Source organism: Microcebus murinus, chromosome 6, assembly GCF_040939455.1.
Source record: "Microcebus murinus isolate Inina chromosome 6, M.murinus_Inina_mat1.0, whole genome shotgun sequence".
In the NCBI taxonomy this organism is placed as follows: Eukaryota; Metazoa; Chordata; class Mammalia; order Primates; family Cheirogaleidae; genus Microcebus; species Microcebus murinus.
The window spans coordinates 45,601,197-45,624,114 of NC_134109.1; the positions used below are offsets into that span (position 1 = coordinate 45,601,197).

Below are 22,918 nucleotides of genomic sequence, written 5' to 3' on the forward strand. Positions count from 1 at the left end.
ATATACTATATCTAAATTTATACTGATCATCTAATATTAATTTTTATGAGGTAAGGGAAACACATTTTAAGCAATGTTCAATCTTAGGAACTTCTGATTATTTATAGCAAACATTGACTAAAGAAGAACATAGGCATAGTATATGTAGAGTTTCAAGCCCTCATCAATATCTCATCTTCTTATAAAGTTACACATTTACTACATATACAGAGCAACTCTGCACATGAAATGCTTAACCTCTTCCCCCTAAGAAAAATTAGACTACCTCATAAAAACTCTTCAGGTAAGATGTGGTTATCTGTTTCAAACAGCAATAACAGCTGTCTATAGGAAAGTAATCATAGTTATAATAAGTATATACTCCCATATTAAATAATATGATCTAGAAATTTCATCTGGCATCCTGATATCTTGTATTTTGGATCACTTTCAATAGTGGGAATCACAAAGTCTCTGCATTTGAAAATGGTTTACATGAAGTAAATTGAAGATAATGTGTAATCTGTAACAAGCAAACTAAACTGTTAAGTGTACATGAAAAGTACAAAGATTTTAGTTTGAAAAGGTTAGGTTTTCGTATTCTCTCAGATTAAATAATAAAAATAATTATATAGTTTGAAATCCAAAAGGACCTATTAATAGAAATTATATATCCAGGGAATTAGAATAGTTTAGGAAACCAAAACATGTAGAAGATATATGAGGGGCATAGTCAGCAAGTTAGTGGGAAAATTGGGTCCGAAACCCAAGTTTATATGACTCTATAGCTTAGTACTCTCACTTCTGAAATTAATCAGTACTGAAATATTACTTATTTCAAGGAACTATACTATACATTCTCATTCTACACAGCATAATTTAACTTTGGTAAATATACATCTATGAAGTTACATCTGAGATCTGAAGTGGGACAGTGCAGAGCAGAAAAAAAAAGGTATTAATCAGCAGTATGGCTAAAGGGAGAGAAATGTGGGCTACTAAATTTATTTCCTTTGAACCAATCTAAATATTTGGATTTTCTAGAAAACTGCTAAGGCCCCTTCAACAACCACTCCTTCCTACCTTGAGAAGTCTACTGTAAAAAAATTTTTTTAAATCTTATAGGTACTAATCATTAATATTAATAAGTTAATGCTTTAGATCTTTTAGATAAAAATTCAGATACTCATAAAACTTACTTGTGTTTGTCAATTTCAGTGGCACATCTGACTTTACAGATAACCTATAATAGGAGTATAAAAAAAAGTTTTGAAAACATGTGTAATACAGTATTCTTACATATGTTTTGACTTTGTTTCAAAGTGATAAAACTATAAAAAATAATAGATAGCAAGTAAAGTTCAAATATTAACAGTTGAATTACTATGAAGCAAAAATAGGTTTCCAAAGGCTTAAAACAATAAATCAATACGTTTCTTTGTTATAGTCTTAAAATTCAATTTCTACCTTTAAAAATTTAAACAGATTTAATTTAAACATTTATTGAACTTTTATTATGGATGTTAAACATTGTGTTGGATGGCTTGCCAACTACCTAAATTTCATTATATTACTCATACTTTGTCTTAAAATGGAACTTGTCCCTTACATATGAACATGGCTGAGTATTCTACACAGATTATTTTTTCTTATGATGAAATGAAGTAGTAAAAGGAAACAAGGAACCAAAAAGTGAACATAAAGAGAATGAGCATATATCATATTTAGGAAACTTCTTTCACAAAGCCTTGCAAAAAGGCAGGTGCTCAAATACATGAATAAAGTTAGGCAGGTAGGTAAGTATAATAGAATTTGAAATAAACATGGTATATTCTGAGAGCATAGTGTGAGGGGTCTCAAGTCCTCACTGATGAACTTAAACTTTATTCTTTAGACAATGGGAAGATGTTGAAGGTTTTTATACAGGTACTCCAAAATATGGAATTTCATTTAATGTATAGGCTACTACAGAAGAACTAAAGAATAGAAGTAGAAAGACCAGTTACAAGACTACTGGAGAAAGGTATGAACTTCAGGGACCTGGAAAGAAAGAGGAAAGTACATTATGAATAAAAATAGTGTAGGTACTTGGTAACTTACTGATTTCATCCAAACATTTACTGAGCACCTGTTATATGCCATACTCTATGAAAGGTGCCATGGTTTCATAAACATGACCACTGTCTTTGCACTCAAGGAGCTCATATTTAGAATCTACCTTGACACACTGTGCTATAAATGCAAAAGATGCTATCACAAAATTTGGGAAGAGAGAAAGACTAATTCATTCCAGGAAAGGGAAAGAGGCAAGGAGAAAGACTGTGCAAAGAACCAAGGAGGACTTCTTAAAGGATGTCACATTTGAGCCAAGTTATGAAGGGTAAATGTGTGTTAAATGCTCAGGCAAAGATAGAAGCCTGTGCATCTACTCATATCTATTGTACAGTCATGTGATGCTTAATGACAGGGATACGTTCTAAGAAACACGTTATTAGGCCATTTTGTCACTGTGTGAACATCACAGAGCTCTTACTTACACACACTTTGATGGTATAGCTTTCTACACACTTAAGCTCCTAGGCTGTTCAGCATGTTATTGTACCGAATGCTGTAGGCAACTGTAACACAATAGTTAAGTATTTGTGTATCTAAAGATAGAAAAAGTACAGTAAAAATATGATGTAGAAGATAAAAAATGGACACCTGTATAAGGCACTTACCATGAATGGAGCTTGCCACACTGGAAGTTGTTCTGGGTCAGTGAGTGAGTGAGTGAGTGGTGAGTGAATGCAAAGGCCTAGAACGTTATTAGACACTACTGTTGACCTTATAAACGTTGTACATTTAGGTTATACTAAACTTACAAAACTTTTCTTCAATAATAAATTAATCTTAGCTTACAATAACTTTTTTAATTTCTAAACTTTTTAATTTTTAAAAACTTTTTGACTCTCTCATAACACTGTTTAAAATATAAACACATTGTACAGCTATATAAAAATATTTCCTTTCTTTATATCCTTATTCTATAAGCTGTTCTCTATTTAATTTTTTTTTAACTTTTTAAGCTTTTTTATTAAAAACTAAAGACCACACATTAGCCTGGACCTACACAGGGTCAGAATTGTCCATATCACTGTCTTTCACCTTCACATCTTGTCTCAACTGGAAGGACTTCAGGGGCAATAACAAGCATGGAGCTGTCATCTCCTATACTAATAATGCCTTCTTCTGGAATGCCTCTTGAAGGGCCTGAGGTTGCTTTACAGTTAACTTTTTTTTTTTAATACATAGGAGTACACTCTAAAATAATGATAAAAACTACAGTATAGTAAATACATAAACCAGTAATAGTTATTATCATTATCAAGTATTATACACTACACATAATTGTATGTGCTATTAGTATTGTGACTGGAAGCACAGGTTTATTTACACCAGCATCACCACAAATACATGAGTAATGTGTTACACTACAATGTTACAATGGCTACAATGTCTCTAGTAGATAGGAATTTTTCAGCTCCATTATAATCTCATGGGACTACTGTCTTATAAGCAGGCCATTGTTGGCTAAAATCTTATATGGCAAGTGACTGTATTTTGGTTAACAATACCACTGTCGAACAGAAGCTGAATGTCATGGAGGAGTCTAAAATATTATACCATCACTTTCTAAACTATACTACTTATATATTCTCAGATGTATCCATTTTCACTGTCTCCACTACCAAGTGGATTATTATTAATACAACAGTTTTTTTTTTATTTCGGCATATTGTGGGGGTACAGATTTTAAGGTTTCAATAAATGCCCTTTCCGCCCTCCCCCCATAAGTCTGATTTCCCAGCATGACAATACAACAGTTTTTTAATTTGTTTGTTTCCATTCTTAACTCCCTCCACATGTTTAGAAGGTAACTGTTCATTTCACTTTTCCTTTATTCCCACCTCTCAATATATGATTTTATTTTTTAAATTGTGCTAAAATATGTAAAACATAAAATTTACCATTTTAACCATTTTTAAGTGTATGGTTCAGTAACATTAAGTACATTTATATAGCTGTGAAACCATCACCACCATCCATCTCCAGACCTTTTCATCCTCCAAAATTGAAACTCTGTACCCATTCATTAAATAACAACTCCCTCCTCTCCTACCGTCTGGCAACCACCATTCTACTTTCTGTCTGTATGAATCTGACTACCCTAGGTGCCTCATATAAGTAAATACATAAAATATTTGTCCTTTTGAGACTTTCATGTAGCATGTTTTCACGTTTCATCTATATTGATGCTTCTAGGCACGTGTCAAAATGTCTTTTCTAAAGGCTGAATATTATTCCAATAAATATATGTTTTTTAGCCATTTACTCATTGATGAATACTTGGATAGTTTCTACCTTTTGGCTATGAACATTGGTGTTCTCTATATGAGTTTGAAAAATCATATGAGAGTAAGTTGTATCATGCTTCTTTATCCCTAAGTATTTCAATGGATACTTCCTTAAAAAAGATAATTCTCCTATGTAACTATAGTATAATTACAAAAATCACAAAATTAAATATTTTCACAATACTATTATGTATTTTGCAGACCTTATTCAAATTTTGCCAATCATCCCAATGAAGTTCTTCATGGGAAGAAATCCAGGATTATGCACTACACACAGATTTCATGTGTATTTAGTCTCTTTTAATCTTCATTTCTTTTGTCTTTTGTGATATTCAAAGAGTACAGAGCAGTGATCTTGTAGGGTTTCCTTATGATTAGACTCAGGTTATGCCTTTTGGTAGGAGTACCATTTGGGATAATGCTGCATTATTTTCAATGCACTGTATCAGGAGGTTCATGATGTTGATTTGTCCTATTACTGTGAGGTTAATTTAGGTCAATCAGTTAAGGTGGTATCTATAGAGTTTTCCCCATTGTAATTAATATGTGGGAAGATATTTAGAGACTATGTAAATATCTTATTCTTCAAACTTTCATACACTAGTTTTTACTATTATCGATGATTCTTGCTTGGATAAATTATGATGATGGAATAGTTTCTTTTTAAAAAGTAAATCTGATCATACCATTCCAGAAAAAAGTCCACACTCCTTTAATATTAAACACATAAAAGGTCTTTTATTATCTAGCCCCACCTTCCCATCCTTATATCCTTTTATCTTCACCTTCAATTTTATGATCTGGTTGTCCTGAATTATTTACAACTCTTCAAATAAGTGGTTCAATTTCTTTTTCTTTCCTTCTTTCCTTTTTTTCCCCCTTTTGAGACAGGGTCTCATTCTGTTCCCCAGGCTGGAGTGCAGTGGCACCATCATAGCTCACTGCAGGCTTGAACTCCTAAGGCTCAAGTGATCCTCCCGCCTCAGCTTCTTAAGGATCTGGGACTATAGGCACATGCCACCATGCCCGGCTAATTTTTATTATTTTTTGTAGAGAAGACAGGGTCTTGCTATGTTGCCCAGGCTGGTCTTGAACTCCTGGCCGCAACTGACCCTTCTGCCTCAGCATTCCGAAGTGCTAGGATTACAGGCATAAGCCACTGCATAGGCCACTGTGCCCAACCTAAAGTAGTTCAATTTCATATTTATGTGCCTTTGTACATATTTGTACTTTAACTGGAATATGCTTTTTATGGTCATATAACAAATTCCAATTCATCCTTCAAAACTTTACTAGAGTGTCATCCTTTACAATTTCAGGTTAAATGTCTTAGGGAGAGAGAAACCACTTTGTATCCTTGCATTACTAATCACACTTGGCATTTATTTACATATTTATTTTTCTCTTAAGACCATAACTTACTCAGATTTATACCCTTAGGGCCTAGCATGATGCTTCATTCACAGTAAGTTTTCAGAAAGTGGCTGAATAAATGAGCAGTGAATTCAGGTCAAAGAAAGTACTTTAGTATGGAGTTGTGGCATGGCAGTGTGGGAAATAAAGCAGAAGTTGAAGCTGGAGGGGCAAGCAGCCATCCAATCATGGAGGCCTTGTATAAAGTGCTAAAGAATTAGGCTTTAGCTCCTACAAATTTTGTCATATGATTCTATGAGTGATTTCTTAGGTGATAATGTGGAAAATGGACTAGATTATGACAAAGAATTCCAGTTAAAAAACGAATTTGAGTGAGTCAACTAAACTATATTCTCGGGTTTTGAATCTAAAACACCAATAGAATGAGGGGTCTATTGACAAGGAATTAAAAGTCAGGTCATAGAGTTGATTCTTATATTCAAATTTTATGACATCTAGGTAGAAATAAAAATGACAGGTGAGTTTTGAAATGTAAGAAAGAAATTACAGTCACCTACAGAGTTGACACCTGAAACTCAGAGTAGAAATCATTTGAGGGAACAAATGTAGAATGAGAAGTCAACCAGGAATATGTTTATATTTAATAGTCAAATAATAAGCACAAGAGTAAAGAAATACGTTGGGTGGAGGAGAGAAACATATGATCAGATTAGTCATAGAAAACAGCCAAGTAGTTTAGAGTTAAAAGGAAGAAAGTATAGGCCTTGTTAAATATTGCAATAAATCAGGAATTATTAAGAAAAGACTGTTTGATTCCACGACTGGTATGTCACCGGTACCTTGCATAGAATAGTTTTCAACAGAATTATTGAGCAGAAGTGCAGGGAATTGATAGGAAGTAAGACAACATAGGCATTAAGTATAGACTATATGAGAAATACTTGAAGCTAAGAGAAACCTGGGAAAACCCATGTTGAAATACAATTCTCTATAATGATCTCATGTTTTTGCATAGTCTAGGTCTTCTGAGCCAAGGAGTTTGCATAGCAAACATCCTTAAATACCAGAGATAGTGTTTACCTTAAGGTCAGAAGGAATATTTGTTTGCTGACTAGTATAATAAAGATAGAGATCATTTCCCTCTCTGAGGATATTCCAGGGGAAAAAAATCTCCCTTTTTCTCTCAGGTTAAGATTTGCTTACATTCCAGAGTCAATGTATATCTATATGTGTCTGTCTGTCTCTCTTCTTTATTTCAGGCTTCCTCTCTTATAGCACACCCTACTGCATGTACAGGTAACATCTGTCCCCTCACAGTGTTGCCCTATGGGATTGGAGCTCGGAGACATTCTTTGGTTGTTGTTTTTGCCATAAGTGATACTAAATGGCCTTTTTCTATGACCCATAGGTCTTGTATTTTTTGTCAGTATGTATATAAAGACCCTTTGCAGTTTCTAATTTAGCAATCTGTTAGTTAGAAATTGACTAAATAGGGAGGGTGAAGTAGAAGATGGAGGAGAGGAGAAGGGAGGAGGGAAAGGAGTGGGAAGGGGAGAGAGAAGGAGAGAGGGGGAGGGAGAGGATGGGAGAGGATGAGAGAGAGGGAGAGAGGGAGAGAGGGAGAGAGAGAGAGAGAGAGGGAGGGAGAGGGAGGGAGGGAGAGTGAGGGAGAGCGAGGAAGAGCGAGGGAGAGAGAAGAAGAGAGGGAAAGAGAGGGAGAGAGAGACAGAGACAGACAGACAGACATAACAATTGTTAAAGGTGGCTCTAGAAGAAGCAAGTTATCCCTGGAAAGAAACATACATACTTTTGAGTCAAGAAGGAAGAAAAGCAGGTTAAAGAAAAACTTGGCCGTCTGCACAGAAAATTTAAAATAATTACAAAATATCTCTTTGTTAAAATAAGAAATTTGGATGCAGTGTGGATTCAGATATTTCGATATAGAGGAGAAGGATGAGAGGATTTGGCAGATGGATTCTATTTTTTTTCCTAGTAAAGTAGAAGGCAAGGTCATCCCCTGTGAAGAGATGTTAGATTTAAGCAGTTGGAATATGGAAAACATTTGGAACACATGAACAGAAGGGTTATAAAAGAATATATTGAAGAGCAGGGAGGTCCAGTTAAAGTCAGGCAATTGATAGTAGATACAGTTAGCAAGGTTTCATGATTTTGAAATTGAAATAATCTAATAGAAAGAGTGGATGGCATTTGTGAACACTGTCAGAATCAAACAGAGTCACTTATGCCAAACCCTAATAAAACGGAGTCAGGGGCTGTGATGGAGGGGTCTCATGAAGATATGCCTATGATAAAAACTATTATAAGGACTATTATAACCACAACCTTCCACAAAGGGCACTGCAGCCTTAAACAAAGAAGACTTCTGTGAAGTCTTCCCAGGAACTAACTGCCTATTCAACCTTGTACTGACACCCCCCTTGTTATTATCCTTGTGGCCAGGGATAATTGTTTCAAAACAGCTTATGTAACCTTCCTCATTTTGCCTTTAAAAGTTTACCCTTGACTCAACCTCCCCCAATATGCCATTGATCTGTTTTAGCATCCATATCTTGGATTGTAATGCTGCTCATTCCTGAATAAAGTCATTATCTTTGGAGACTCTCTCTCTGTTGTTATTTTAGGTATACACATTATAAAAAGTTCAAATAACTAGGTTGTGTTTTTCATTTAGTAATCTAGAACTATAAAACGTGGAAACTATTGTAGAGAAAGAACTCACTCCAGTGAATGAGTAGTTTGGCGTGACAAAAAGTTAAGGGATTACAAATACTAGAATGGAGTGGGAGAACAGAAGAGATAAAATGATTAAAAGTTAGTATGAGGGTGAAAAACAGTTATAAAAGGATGAATTCAAGATGTATAAGGGAAAAGAGATAGAAGACATTAGTCAGAAAGAATAGCTCCATTTTTAAGAGCTGATGCAAGGTATGGCCATGCTACTGGGTAGCTCAAATAGAAATGGAGGGTTTCAGAACTCCAAGAAACCACTGAATTGAGACATTGGATGGGTTATCAATAAGGCTTTGAAAAAGATCATATATCACAGAAGATAAGAAGGAAGAAAGTGCTGATTCATCCAGGAAGGTGGAAGTTATTATTATAGCCAATGATGACCTAATCAGATGGCACAGATTTCAGAGAGATGATGATGGTATAACACTAATAAGTAGTATTGGGAAACATCAAGTAGGCTGATTGTTTTTCCCACAAAAGGCACAAAATGTCATCTGGGAAAAGCTTGATTTTAGTGACGGCATTTAAAAGGATCACATGAAGAAGAGAATGGGGACAGGGTAGGAGGTGTGATCCATAAGATTACAGGTCATGGGATAATTGGCATGAGAGGAAGTTGAGATGGATAAGGAAAAAAATTAAAGGTCATCTACCATCCCAGATCTGTAGAATATATTCCAATGTATTACATAAGCATAACCAGCCTCTTAAATCACATTTAGATTATAATAAGGTTAAAAACAATGATCTGCTAGTAATAGATTCCAAGCATTTTACAGAATATAGCTAATAGGACATGATCCTGAGTAAAAAAAAATTAGTAATATAAAAAATGTCAAGAAATTATGCATTTGTTGAGATAGTGATAAGTCATAAAACTTAATAAACACATGCTTTATGCAGATTTTTTGAAGTTTAGAATAGGAAATAACATATCTAAATAACTTGCTGGTGTTAATTTATGTCAGATGGGCCATATCTTACCAGGTCTTTCTTAATACCATAAAAACTGAATAAATGGGCCAATTATAGAAGGATATTATTCTTTATATAAAAGTATAAAGAGGCCAGCACGGTGCTCATGCCCAGTGCTTTGGAAGGCCAAGGCAGAAGGACCACTTGAGGCAAGCACATCAAGATCAGCCTGGGCAACATAATGAAATCCTGTCTCTACAAAAAAATTAAAAAATTAGCCAGGTATGTGGTGGTACATGCCTGTAGTCCTAGCTATTCAGGAAGCTGAGGTGGGAGGATTGCTTTAGCCTTGGAGTTGGAGGTTGCAGTGAGATATGATCACTTCACTGTACTCCAGCCTAGGCAACAAAGTGAGACATCTCCAAATAAATAAATAAATAAAATAAAGAATAATAAGGGTTAATGGATACCAAATGTTTTTTGTCATGTAACCCTTATCCCATGTGCAAACTAGCCTCCCCTAATTTAGAAAACAATAATTTTGGAATTTAGAAAACATTAATTTTGGATTTTTGAATTATTAAAGATTTATAATAATGTTATAACTAGCATACTTTACTTTTGTAATATTCAATCTATATATAAGATCTGAAATGATTCCATTTAAAAATGCAGACATATATTTGTCTCCTTAGTTTCTTAAATAAAGGGAAGATGAGAGTATTACAAATATACTTAGTGTAATTTTGCCTAATGTAACTTTAATACAAGTATCCCAAGATTTGAGAAAGGTGCTATAATCTGAATGTTTATGTCCCCCACAAATTCTTATGTTGAAATACTAACTCCCACTGTGATGGTATTAGGAGGTGCCTTTGGGAGATGCTAGGTCATGAGGATGGCACCCTCATGAATGGGATTAGTATCTTATAAAAGAGACTCCACAGAGATTCCTCATCTCTTTCTCCACGTGAGGACACAGTGAGAAGGTGCTGTCTATGAACCAGAAAGTGGGCTCTTACCAGACACTAAGTCTGCTGGCACCCTGATTTCTACTGTGTATAGGCTACCCAGTTTATGATATTTTGTTATAGCAGCCTGAATGGACTAAGACAGAAGGGTCCTAACACTGGAGCTGTGTATTATTTATCTTCGCCTATGACATGTTGATCCAAGTTGCTGGGAAGATAGTCAGTACTTGAAATACTTATAGAACAGATGCTTTTTTATGGAATTAATTTTTGTCAAATTTATTTTCCCACTTTTGTTGACTTAAAATAGACACTTTACTGGAGAACATATCTGTATAAAATTTAGAATTGATGCAAAAATGAATTGTGGTAAACATAATCTCCTCTCCATGGTGAAGAGTTAGGCATACATATCCAACTAAGTAGATTACTTTCACAGAAGCAGTTATCCAGTTTCCATATCAATTGCTTAAGTTTCTATGGAGAATAGTGCACCATTCCCAAGCTTACCATTGCTACTGCCTGCATATAAAATATGATGTTTTTAGCAACTTCAGTTATAAATTGAATAGACATATTCAATTTATATCTCAGATGTTCACTTTCCATGCCTATTGTATATTTCATTTTATTAATAAAAAGCTTTTTGTACTAAGTATTTTTTTTACAGCAGCCTGTTTTATTAAGTTGCTTAAAAATGATTTTATACAAATCAGAGTGTCCTGATTTACAATCAAATGAATTTCCAGGTAAATGTTGAATATACACATCTAATTTTGTTCCCATCTAAAATTCTACTAAAACAATACTAAAGGGATTTTCATGAAAGGAATAAACATATACATTTGAGTAGAATGGGAAAGGAACAATAATAAATTGTTAGAAGACAGAAACACAGCAGGCCTGAGACTCGATCCTCTGCTTGTAAGATTGGCCCATGGCTGGCATTTGGGAACTTGGTTTTCAGCAGGATTCCCAGTATTCTCTAAATGATGAGAGTGTTTTCACTGTACCTAAATTGCTTATGCAAATAAGTATTCAATTGCACACAGACCACTTTATTTTTCAGAGTTTGAAATTTTAGTATGTGTTAGACAGAGGGTACCTACATGACCACCCCAATAAAAAAACCTGGGCACTGAGTTTCTAATGATCTTCCCTGGTAGAAATCATTTCACGTGTGTTGTCACAACTCATTGCTGAATGAATCAAGCACATCCTGTGTAAGTCCACTGGGAGAAGACTCTTGGAAGTTTGTGCCTGGTTTATTCCATTCTTTACTCCATGTACCTTTACTCTTTACTAATTTTACTCTGTATCCTTTCACTGTAATAAATTGTAACCATGAGTATAACAACTGTGAGTCCTAGCAAATCATCCAGGCTGAGAGTGGTCTTTGGGATCCCCCAGTACAATATATGTTTACCCAAGAAAGATGAATCCCAAGCTAGTGATGATAAGGTTGAGAACCAACATGATATACATTTAAGAATCTTCAAAAGGTATGGGAACCATGAGAACCTGCTACCACTCTGAGAGAACTGAGAGGTGGGGGATGGTTAAAACAAGGGTAGGTAAAAGCTGTTTGAGAGCAGTTAAATCCCTAAATCTTTCCCTAGTCCATACCCTGGGCAAATGCTCCTTCTTCACTCTGGCAGATATCTGGGTATTTATTCTCTGGAGAGGTTAGTGAAAAGGCTTTGGCCTAAAGTATGAAAGGTAAATGCCAGGCACAATTGATAGTTTGGCACTATACTAAAAACAGTGCACATGAAACATAGGGATTCTCTGTAACCCCAAACCTCTTGCTCCACTAGGTTCTCAACATGCTACAATTGACCTTTACACTCTGAAAAATTAGAATATTTTTTCCCTGAGGAATCTAATCAGTCCAAGAGGAAGTCCTAAATATAGAACATTAGGGGTTCCCTAACAAATGGTCCAGCCAGACCACCCTACAGTGAAGTTCAAAGTGTACATGTCTCACCCACATCCTCAGAGTCTCCACTGTTAATTACGAGCAGAGAGTGTAAGATAATCACATAGCTCAAAAGTTTTCAATGAAAGAGATGAAAATGAACATACAGAAAAAGGAAAACAATACAGAATTAAAAACTAAACAAAAAACCTATCATTAATAGACTCAGAGAGATAAGAAAAACGGGCTCATGAAACAAAAACAAGATGCTGTTAATGAAAATTTCAGAGAATATAAAAGAGCTTATGGAAGGAAATTAAATGTTCTAGTAGAAATAAAAAATGTCAAAGGGGCTATAATTTGGGGAAATCTCCCTAAAATGAAGAGCAAATAGATGTAAAATAGGAAAGAAAAGGATCTGTATAAAAGGCCCAATATCCAAATGTTAGGAGCTGCAGAAAGAGAAACAGAAACAAAAGAGAGGCGAAAATCAAGTTAAAAAGTTAAGAATGTTTCCCTACACTAAAGGATACCTGTTAATAAATTGAAGGGGCCTATTCAATGTCCAGCAAAATGGATAGACAACAGACTCATTTGAAGATATATCAATGCACGTATCTTTGGGGTCAAAGAAAAACTTAATATTTTCAGAAAGGAAAAAAAAAAGTCACATATAAAGGATCAAGAATCAGAATGCCGCCGGGCGTGGTGGCTCACGCCTGTAATCCTAGCACTCTGGGAGGCCGAGGCGGGCGGATTGCTCAAGGTCAGGAGTTCGAAACCAGCCAGAGCAAGACCCCGTCTCTACTAAAAATAGAAAGAAATTAATTGACCAACTAAAAAATATATATACAAAATATTAGCTGGGCATGGTGGTGCATGCCTGTAGTCCCAGCTACTTGGGAGGCTGAGGCAGGAGGATCACTTGAGCCAGGAGATTGAGGTTGCTGTGAGCTAGGCTGACGCCACGGAACTCACTCTAGCCTGGGCAACAAAGTGAGACTCTGTCTCAAAAAAAAAAAAAAAAAAAAAAAAGAATCAGAATGCACTGGAAGTGGAGCAAAACCTTAAAAATCCTCAGAGAAAATTATCTCCAACCTAGAATTCTGTATCTGCCTATACTATTAATATCAGAGTCAAATATGACAGTAGAATAAAAATATTTCAGACATGCAAACCCTCAAAAAATTGCTTACCAAGCACCTTTTCTCAAAAAGGTACTAGAAGATGAACTTCACTGAAACAAGGTATGCAGTGAAGGAGTAATTCAGCAGGCATGAGTTATATAAATCCTGTACATTCCAAAGAAAGGTCTGGCTTTTGTCTGGTCCTTTAAGATACCTTCTAAGTCCTTGGAATATCTTGCCTGATAAGACCATTTTTGTTTACCTGGGGGCCTTGGACCATGCCACATAGTCTATGTTAACAATGTGATTTATGATGGAGGCCTTGGGCCATACAGTATCAGTTTGAGTTTTGGAGAGGCTGGAGACTGAGTAATTAAGGTCAGCCACATGGATGTCCCTTGCTTCTATGACTGACCCCCAATAAAAACCCAGGACAACAACATGGCTCAGGTGAGCTTTATGCTGGGAGAATAAGCTCTGTCTACAAGACTCCACAGAAAGAGGACAACTGGAAGCTTGTCCCTAGTCTCTCCTAGACTATGAGAAACCTTAGAGAGTTAGTTCAGTAACTTAATTTTATAGATAATAAAGTTGAGCTTTAAAGATTAAGTGTACTCTCCAGGAACACACAGGAAATCAAACAGGATCAAAACCCAGGTGTCCTGACTCCTAATTTAAGGATCACAGAGATCCTAGTTTTCTTAGATATATTTGTACATTTAGATCTTTAGATGGTATAGTTTTAATTCCTTAATTCATAAATCTTTTAAGGTGACAAATACTGCTTTATTAATATTAGTATCATCTATTTGTCACAGCAACTAGTTATTAGCTGTTCAAGATATGCAGAATTAACATGTCCAAGAAAAATAAATTCAGAAATCAAATGATCTGTTTAGTATTATAAAATGTAATGACTGAGAAGCAGTTTAACACCTTCATTTTGTGTTGTTTTGCAGACAATTAGTATTTTTCCATGTCCTTTACTTAATTAGAAGTATTTTTTAAAAGCATAAATAACAGAAATTTTTAGGAATGATGTATTAAATTTGTGAATGAGAAGGAAAATTTATGAGCATTATTAAAAGTCTCCCCAAACCATAACTGATTACTATGAACTGTTTATTAGTTTACCATCAACAGTTGATTGAAGATAATTTAACATCTTATGTTTAAGGAATATACAGAATTTATTTCTAAACTGAGCCTCATACAGTATGGATTTAGACTTCCCAGAAAACAGATTTAAATTGAATTTGTGCTGAAACTGTGCTGTCCTTGAAAAAATTTTCCAACACTAAATCCCCTGTTGTGTATTACTGACTTTTCATAAAATCTTTCATGCTTTTTGAGTTAGGAAGATAGCAGAATTGCTTTTTGTAAAGATAGAGACAGAGCCAGATTCACTGGAGAATATTGGTCTGACTGATAATGGTGGGGAGGAAAAGGGGCAGAATGTATCAGAAAGAGTAATAGAATATCCCAGGCAAGAAAGAAGCAGAAGGAACACTGCTTACTTTGCTTTCATTTCCATTTCTGAAGGACAATAACAGTTTGAAGGTAAGCAGTGATGATGATCACTAATGTTAGCTTAAAACCTGCTAATTCTAAGCATGAGAAAAAAAGCATTAGTGTAGTCAGAAGACCTGAATCCAACTCTTCTAATTTCTAGTGTGATTTAGACCAAGTCCAGGACCTCAGTTCATCACCTGAAAAATGGGGATAATACCTATGAGGCTATCTTTTTTTTGTTTGTTTTTTTGTTTTTTGAGACAGAGTCTCACTTGTTGTCCAGGCTAGAGTGAGTGCCGTGGCATCAGCCTAGCTCACAGCAACCTCAATCTCCTGGGCTCGAGCGATCCTTCTGCCTCAGCCTCCCGAGTAGCTGGGACTACAGGCATGCGCCACCATGCCCGGCTAAATTTTTATATATATATCAGTTGGCCAATTAATTTCTTTCTATTTATAGTAGAGACGGGGTCTCGCTCTTGCTCAGGCTGGTTTTGAACTCCTGACCTTGAGCAATCCGCCCGCCTCGGCCTCCCAGAGTGCTAGAATTACAGGCGTGAGCCATGGTGCCTGGCCTCCTATGAGGCTATCTTAATCATATAGTAAGGAAATAATGGTATCATGTCTATTACCATAGATTTGAAAAAGTGATTATTCTAGTGTCTAAAGTTTATACACGAGAAAGATGCCAGACACAAGAAAATCTTAATTTTAGAGATGCTCTCATTTTCTTTTGTGTGACTAAAATAGTAACAACAGCTAACAATTGAGTCCTACTATATTCTGATCCCTACTTTCAGTATTTCTAAAGTGTTACTTTATTTAATCTTCACAACCCTATGAGGTAGGCACAATTAGGTCCATTTACAGATGGGGAAACCATAATACAGAAAAGTTACATAACCTGCTTAAGGTTACCAAGGGTCCAAGGAATAGGACTCCAGTGCCCAAGATCTTAACTCCATAATTCCACCCTATCCAATGTTCTAACTGTATTCTTACAGCCTCTAGTTTACATAACCTGGAAAATCCACAACCCATTTAGAAATGTAGATGCCTTTAATTGTGATTGATTCTAGCCTATTAATTCATCTCAAGAAATATGCTTATGTGCAATGGTCCTAGCAGGTAATCATGTTACTTTTTCTACTTTGGGCAAAAGATTTCCTGCCACTGCCACGTATATATGCTCTGTCTATTCTGACTTAAATTAATGCTTGTCAGTTCTGCTGTTAAAAGTCCAATTCTTTCCAGAACATACTTTTAAAAAAATGCCAATTAGATACTTAACAGCCTCAACACAAAGCCTTTGGAAAGTGAGAGAAAGGATACTAGGAGGCTCCTGATCAATCAAAGAACATAAAGTAGGGCTGTGAAAGAGTAAAAGTCCATATCCTCCTTTGAGTATACCATATCACCTCAAAGCAGTCCAAATGATTGGATCAGCAATTAGACAGTCCTATGTAGTAGCTGAAGAAAGAGCAAAAATTTTAAGAAAATATTTCTTAAGTATTTCTATACACTGAGAGACTGAAGTTAGGAAGAACAAATTGTAGAGTCTGATTAATTTGCTAATGAAAAATGACAACTATAATTGAATTGTAAAAAGTGAGAACATACAGATTTGAAATATATAGTTACATCTTATTCTAGAAATCAGATGATCCTCAGGCCCTTAAATGAACTAAATTTTGATTGCTTTTAATATAGTATGTATAACTATGTTTAATTGGCATCCATATCTCAGAGATAGAATTCACAGACACTGTATTAGACCTAGGTAATAAAGTAAGAGTTTTTTAAAAAAAAGATTCTCAAAATCCAGGTTGCTTTATTAGTATAAGAATATTAGAATTAAAGGGATCTTAGATAGTACTGAGACTAATAACTTTACAAAGTAAACAACTGGCCTAGAAAAGCAGTGATTTGGCAAATATCAGTTAGCCAAGTAGAGTACAGCTTGGACTAGAGTTCAGGTCCCCAGACCCCTAGATCAGGGCTACTGATGAAATTATACTACCTTAAACATACCTCTTAACAAAGCTAAAACAGTAAGATTTCTTAAAAGTTTGTTTTTATTTGAAACAAATTAAATGAAAAGTTCCACATTGCTAAGTTAGAGATTCTGATTTTGTTTGTGGATATGGAAAGAAAGATTTCTTTTGAATTCCCTTACTTTACCACTAATTTGTTCAACCATCCAAGTCATTAAGCATTAACAACATAAATAACAATGCTAGGTGCTGAAGAGTATGCAAAATTTCCTTCAAAATAAATGTAAAATAGTGGCTGATCTAAATATATAGTGTAGGAGAGGAAGGCAGATATTGATGGTATATCCTATGATATACAGTACTATCTTTTACATTTGATCACACTTACAACATCATAATTTTCCCATAAGGTACAAATTATTCAGAGTTCATTTTGACCAACTTTCATAGCTATTAAATGTAATTATGTTTCATTATATGAAAATTATAAATACAAGATTATGTTTATTGTTTTATTCCTTAAAGGAATACAGAGGAAGGAGGAGGATGAAGAGGAAGAGGAGAAAACAGAAATCGTAGCCCATGGGTTGGGCTGATCCACAAAAATGTTTTGGTTACCTTATTCAGTGTTAGCCTATAGTATTTTTTAATAACATTTGACTCCCCTGACTTTACTTAAAAAGCAGATTTCCCATTTTAACAAATCTAAATTTCTGTTAATGTGGCTGTCCTCTTTAAATTTGTGCTGATTCACACTATCACCATCACTCCCTATTCTCTCTCAGAAGGTAGCATCCAGGCCCCTCTAGGCATTTGAGTTTGAGATGCCTGTTTTAACAAAAACACTTTTCTTCCTCCTTTTTTTTTAAGAGGAGGAGGTAGATAAATGGGAAAGGAAAGAAGGATAAAAGAAGTACTACTGTGAAATTATATATATATATAATATATATATATATTTTTTTTTTTCAGGGATTCCACCCCCTACGATATTTTGGATATGGTGAATAAGGACTTCATTCAGTATTTATTGAACACCTAATACACGCCAGGTATTAAATTAGATACTAAGGATACAGCAAGAACACAGACTTGGTCCCTATTCCTATAGTGCTCACAATATGGTAAGCTTACACAAAGAAATCACACAAACAAATATAAAATTGCAACTGTGCAAGTGATATGAAGGAGAGGAGCATAATGCCTTGTTAGTTTTGGAATCTAATCTACATGGATAGCTGGGTGAAGGCTTCCCTCGAGCAGTGTCATTCTGGAGTTGAGAGTTAACTAAGCAAAGGAGGAGGAAAGAACATTCTAAGCAGTGGGAAAAGAATATGGAAAGGCTCTGTGGCAGAGGGAATATGGCGAGCACAAAGGACTAAATGTTCTAGTGTGGTTGGAGTGGTGAGGAAAGAGCACAGTATGAGATGAAGCTGGAACCAATGAAGTGCATTGTATTATGTATAAAAGTGTCTTTATCCTAATGAGTAACTAGAGCCAGTGGAGGCATTTGGGCATGGAGTTTTTAATAATTAGATTTTTGTTTTAAAGGATAATTCTGGCAAAATTGTGGAGAATGGACCTGAGAGGACCATAGGATACAGACACACTCATTAGGAGGCTAACTGCCATCTACTAGGCAATAGATGCTAGTAGCTTGAACTAGGTTACTGTGATGGGGAGACATGAATGGACTTAAGAGATATTAGGCAGTAACATAGGATTTGGTGATAGAGTGAATATGAGGTATGAGGGAGAAGGCAGGATCAAGAATGACCTCATTCATAGGTTTCTGAATTACATAAATAACTGGATAGCAGTGTCAGTCACTGAAATGGGGAACAAAAGAGGGAAACCAGGTTTTGGTAGAGATAGGTGAGGGATGGGGAGGGAGGAGGAAAGATCATGAGTTCAGTTTGGGACATGTTGAATCTGAATGCTTCAGACATCCTGAAAGAGTTATCAAATAAGGGTAGAATCTAGACACCCAGAGCTCAGAGAGCAGTCTGGGTTAAGATTGGAGATAGGTGTGTGAATCATCTGCTTTTAAGTGCTATGGTGTCATGAAAATGGATGGGATCACTTGGGAAGAAGAGGGGATTCTAGGCTTAAGTCTTTAGAAATCTCAACCTTTCTGATGGCAAGATAGAGGCAGACAAGCTTGAAAAGAAGCTAGCAAGGTAGCAAAAAAAATCAGGAGTGTATGATTCAATGTGTTAGCAGTCAGGGGTCCTCAAACTTTTTAAACAGGGGGCCAGTTCATTGTCCCTCAGACTGTTGGTGGGCCAGACTATAGTTTTAAAAAAACTATGAACAAATTCCTATGCACACTGCACATATCTTATTTTGAATTAAGAAAAAACAAATGGGCAAAACACCCGAATGTGGCCCACGGGCCGTAGTTTGAGGATGCCTGGGTTAGCTAATGGAAATGTGCTATGGAGAAAGATATGGGGAGTCAGTTGCTGTTGAGAGATTAATCTGGATGATGACTGAAAAGTATCTAATGAACTCATTGACATGAAGGTCACTGTGAGCCACAGGCAACAGCTATTTTGCAGAGTGATGGGACAAAGGCAGATTAGAGTAGGTGGAGAAGTGAGAACATGGTGATATGTAAATAGTCACCTCTGAAGAAGTCTGATTATGAAGAAAGGTATGGGGTAGCTTTTGGGTTTACCAAACCTCTTTATTGTGTTTTTTCTATTTTATTACTTTTTACATTCATCTCCTTCTGTTTGTTTCCTTTGGATTTATCCTGTTCTTTTTGTAACATAAATTAGATGATTAGCTTGTTAAATTTCAGCTTTTTATCTAACTTAAACATTTAAGGTTCTAAATTTACCTCTGCATACCAATTTAGTTGCATTGTTTAAGCTCTGATATGTAGTGTTTTTATCATCACCTTCTAAGTATTTTCTAAATTCCACCGTGACTTCTTCCTATACACATGTTCTAGGTGTTTTAAAAATTTCTAAACGAACCTTTACAAGTTATTATTTTTAAGGAGTATGTAGTCTATAAAATCCCAATTTTTCAAAATTTAATTATAGCTAACAATCAACACTATATGCCATGCAGCCACTCTAAAGATTTTATATGAATTATATAATTTAATCTTCACAATAATCCTATGAGGCAAGTACTATTATTATTCTCATTTTTACAAACAGGGAAATAAGCACAAAAGTTAAACAATATATAACCAGGTAACTTTACCACGTTACACAGAGCTGATAAATGATCGAGCTGTGCTTTTTACATTTCTTCCCCATTTTAGCTTTTATTTTTGGAATAAATTTCACATAAAGCCCTGAAATTTTGGGATGATCAATTTCACTGAAGTATAGTTTATGTACAACATACTGCATGAATTTATGGTGTACAATTCCGGGTTTTGAGAGAAGTATACAACCTATAAACTATCACAACAAATACAGAATATTTCCACATCTACTTAATTTCACACTGCCCCTTTTATGTAAATCCTCTCTTCTACTCCTGACCCCAGGGAACTGGTGATTTGCTTTTTAAAACCATAGGCTTGCATTTTCTAAAACTTAATATAAATGAAATGATACTCTGTGAGCTAGTATTTGTCTGGCTTCTTTTTATTCAGCATATTGATTTTTAGATTCATCCATGTTGTTGTGTCAGTTTGTCCCTTTTTTTAACTGCTGAGTAGTGTTCCTTTCTATGGATATACCTACCATATTTTATTTATCCACTTATGATGAATATTGGGGTTAATTTCAGTTTTGGGCTATTGTGATTAGAGGTATTATGAACATTCATATTCAAGTTTTTGTGTGAAGACATGCTTTCATTTGAGTAAATATATAAGATTACAATGGGTAGATTTTTTCATAAGTTTTTGTTATTTTTCTTTTTTTGAGACATGGTCTTGCTATGCTGCCCAGGCTGATCTCCAACTTCCACTTCAAGTGATCCTCCTGGCTCAGCCTCCAGAGTACACTGGGATGACAGGTGCACACTACCACATCTGGCTCCTATAATGGTTAGATTTTATGATGGGTTTATGTTTTACTTTTTTAAAACTGCTAAACTGTTCCCAAAATGTAAGCTTTATATTACTAGCATCAGTGTAAGAGTTCCAATTAATCCATATATTTGCCAGTAGTTGGTATGGTCAGTCCTTTTTAGTCTTGATAGCTGATGCTTAGTGGTAACCCATTGTGATTATAATTTTCATTTTCCTGATAGTAGTCTTGAGCATCTTTTTGTGTGCTTTTTGGCCACGCATGTATCTTCTTTTGTGAAGTGTCTGTTCGAATCTTTTGTCCATTTTTATTAGACTTCATTATTGAGTTCTAAGAGCTCCTCATATATTCTGGATACATGTACTTTGCCAGATATATGTGTTGTAAATATTTTCTCCCTGTCTGTGGGTTGCTTTTTCAATATTTGTCTTGCAAAATATAAAAGTTTTTAATTTTTATAGTCTCATTTGTCAATTTTGGTTCATGCTTTTTTGTTTCCTAAGAAATCTTTATCTTCTGTAAGAAAACAAAGATTTATCCTGTTTCCTTCTACAAATTTTAGCTTTTACAGTTAGGTCCAGGATCTATATTAAGTAGACTTTATAGTATAAGAATCAATGTTCATTTTTCTCTATATGAATACCCAATTATTCTAACACCTTTTGTTGACAAAACTCTCTTTTCCCCACTAAATTACCTTGGTATTTCTGTAAAAAATCCAGTTGACTATATAAATGTGGGTCTAATTCTGGATTTTCTATTCTGCTCCATGGATGTATATGTCTATTTCCTCCCCCTCCCCCCCATATTACACTGTCTTGATTATGGTAACTTTGCAAGTCTTGAAATCAAGTAGTGTGATTTGTTCTTCTTTTACAAAATTATTTCAGCTTAGTATTTCCACATATATTTTAAAATCATCTTGGCAATTGCTATCAAAAAACCTGTGAAGAATTTAATAGGAAATACATTGAATGTATAGGTCAAATTGGGGGAGAAGTGACATCTTAAAAATAATGAGTCTTTCTGAGTATATTTTTCCATTTACTTAGGCCTTTCTTTAATTTCTACATTTATTAGTTTTCATTGTAGAGGTATTACACATCTTTTATTACATTTATTCCTAAATATCTTAATTTTTGCACTATTGTAAGTACAATCATTTTTATATTTCATTTTCCAATTGTTTTCTGCTAGAATATAAAAGTTATATCCTGCAAGCTTGTTAAATTCATTTATTCTTGTAGTTTTTTGTAGATTCATGTAGGATTTTTGACTTTAGCAATCATGTCACCTACAAGTAGACAATTTTACTTCTAATTTTTAAACCTTTTTCCTTGCCTTATTGCAATGGCTAGGACCTCCAGCACAATGTTGAAGTACTTTGTCCTAGGAAATAAGCTTTCAACTTTTCATCATTAAGTATTAACATAAAATTGGCTGTAGATTTTTGTAGATGCTTTTAATCAGATTGAGGAAGTTCCTCATTTTTCTCTTGCCAAAAGTTTTTTAAAAACCATCTATGGCTGTTTAATTTTGCAAAATTTTTTGTGTCTGAGATGATCATATGATTTTCTTCTCCTTTACACAGCAAATATTACAACAGCAAGTTTATTACATTGATTTCTGAATATATTTCTTAACATAAAACTTATTTGGTCATGATGTAATATCCTTTTAATATATTATTTGAGATTTGCCAAAGATTTTTGCATCTATGTTCATAAGAAATATTTGTAATTATTTTTCATAGAGCTTTCATCTGATTTTGGTATCATTCAGTTCTCACAATAATCCTATGGGGTAGACATTATTACCCATAGTTTTAGAAATAGGGTTATGGGCACAGAGAAGTTCACAGGTACAAAGAAGTTTAGTCACTTGCCCAAGATCTAATAGCTGGTAAGTGGTTGAGTTATGCTCTCAGTCATTATGTCTGATTACCTCTAATTTGTTGAGTGTTGCTTTAATGCTCCAGTATG

The 22,918-nt window shown here is 34.9% G+C and overlaps 1 protein-coding gene across 1 annotated transcript in view; it reads right to left on the reverse strand.

The window, feature by feature from the left end:
- Positions 1 to 22,918, reverse strand: part of GPR137C (G protein-coupled receptor 137C) — a 63,741-nt gene that overhangs the window by 33,451 nt on the left and 7,372 nt on the right. Inside the window, exon 2 of the mRNA XM_012757954.3 lies at positions 1,179 to 1,222. Within this exon, the coding sequence (XP_012613408.1) occupies positions 1,179 to 1,222 (44 nt within the window). The remainder of the gene's footprint in view (positions 1 to 1,178; positions 1,223 to 22,918) is intronic.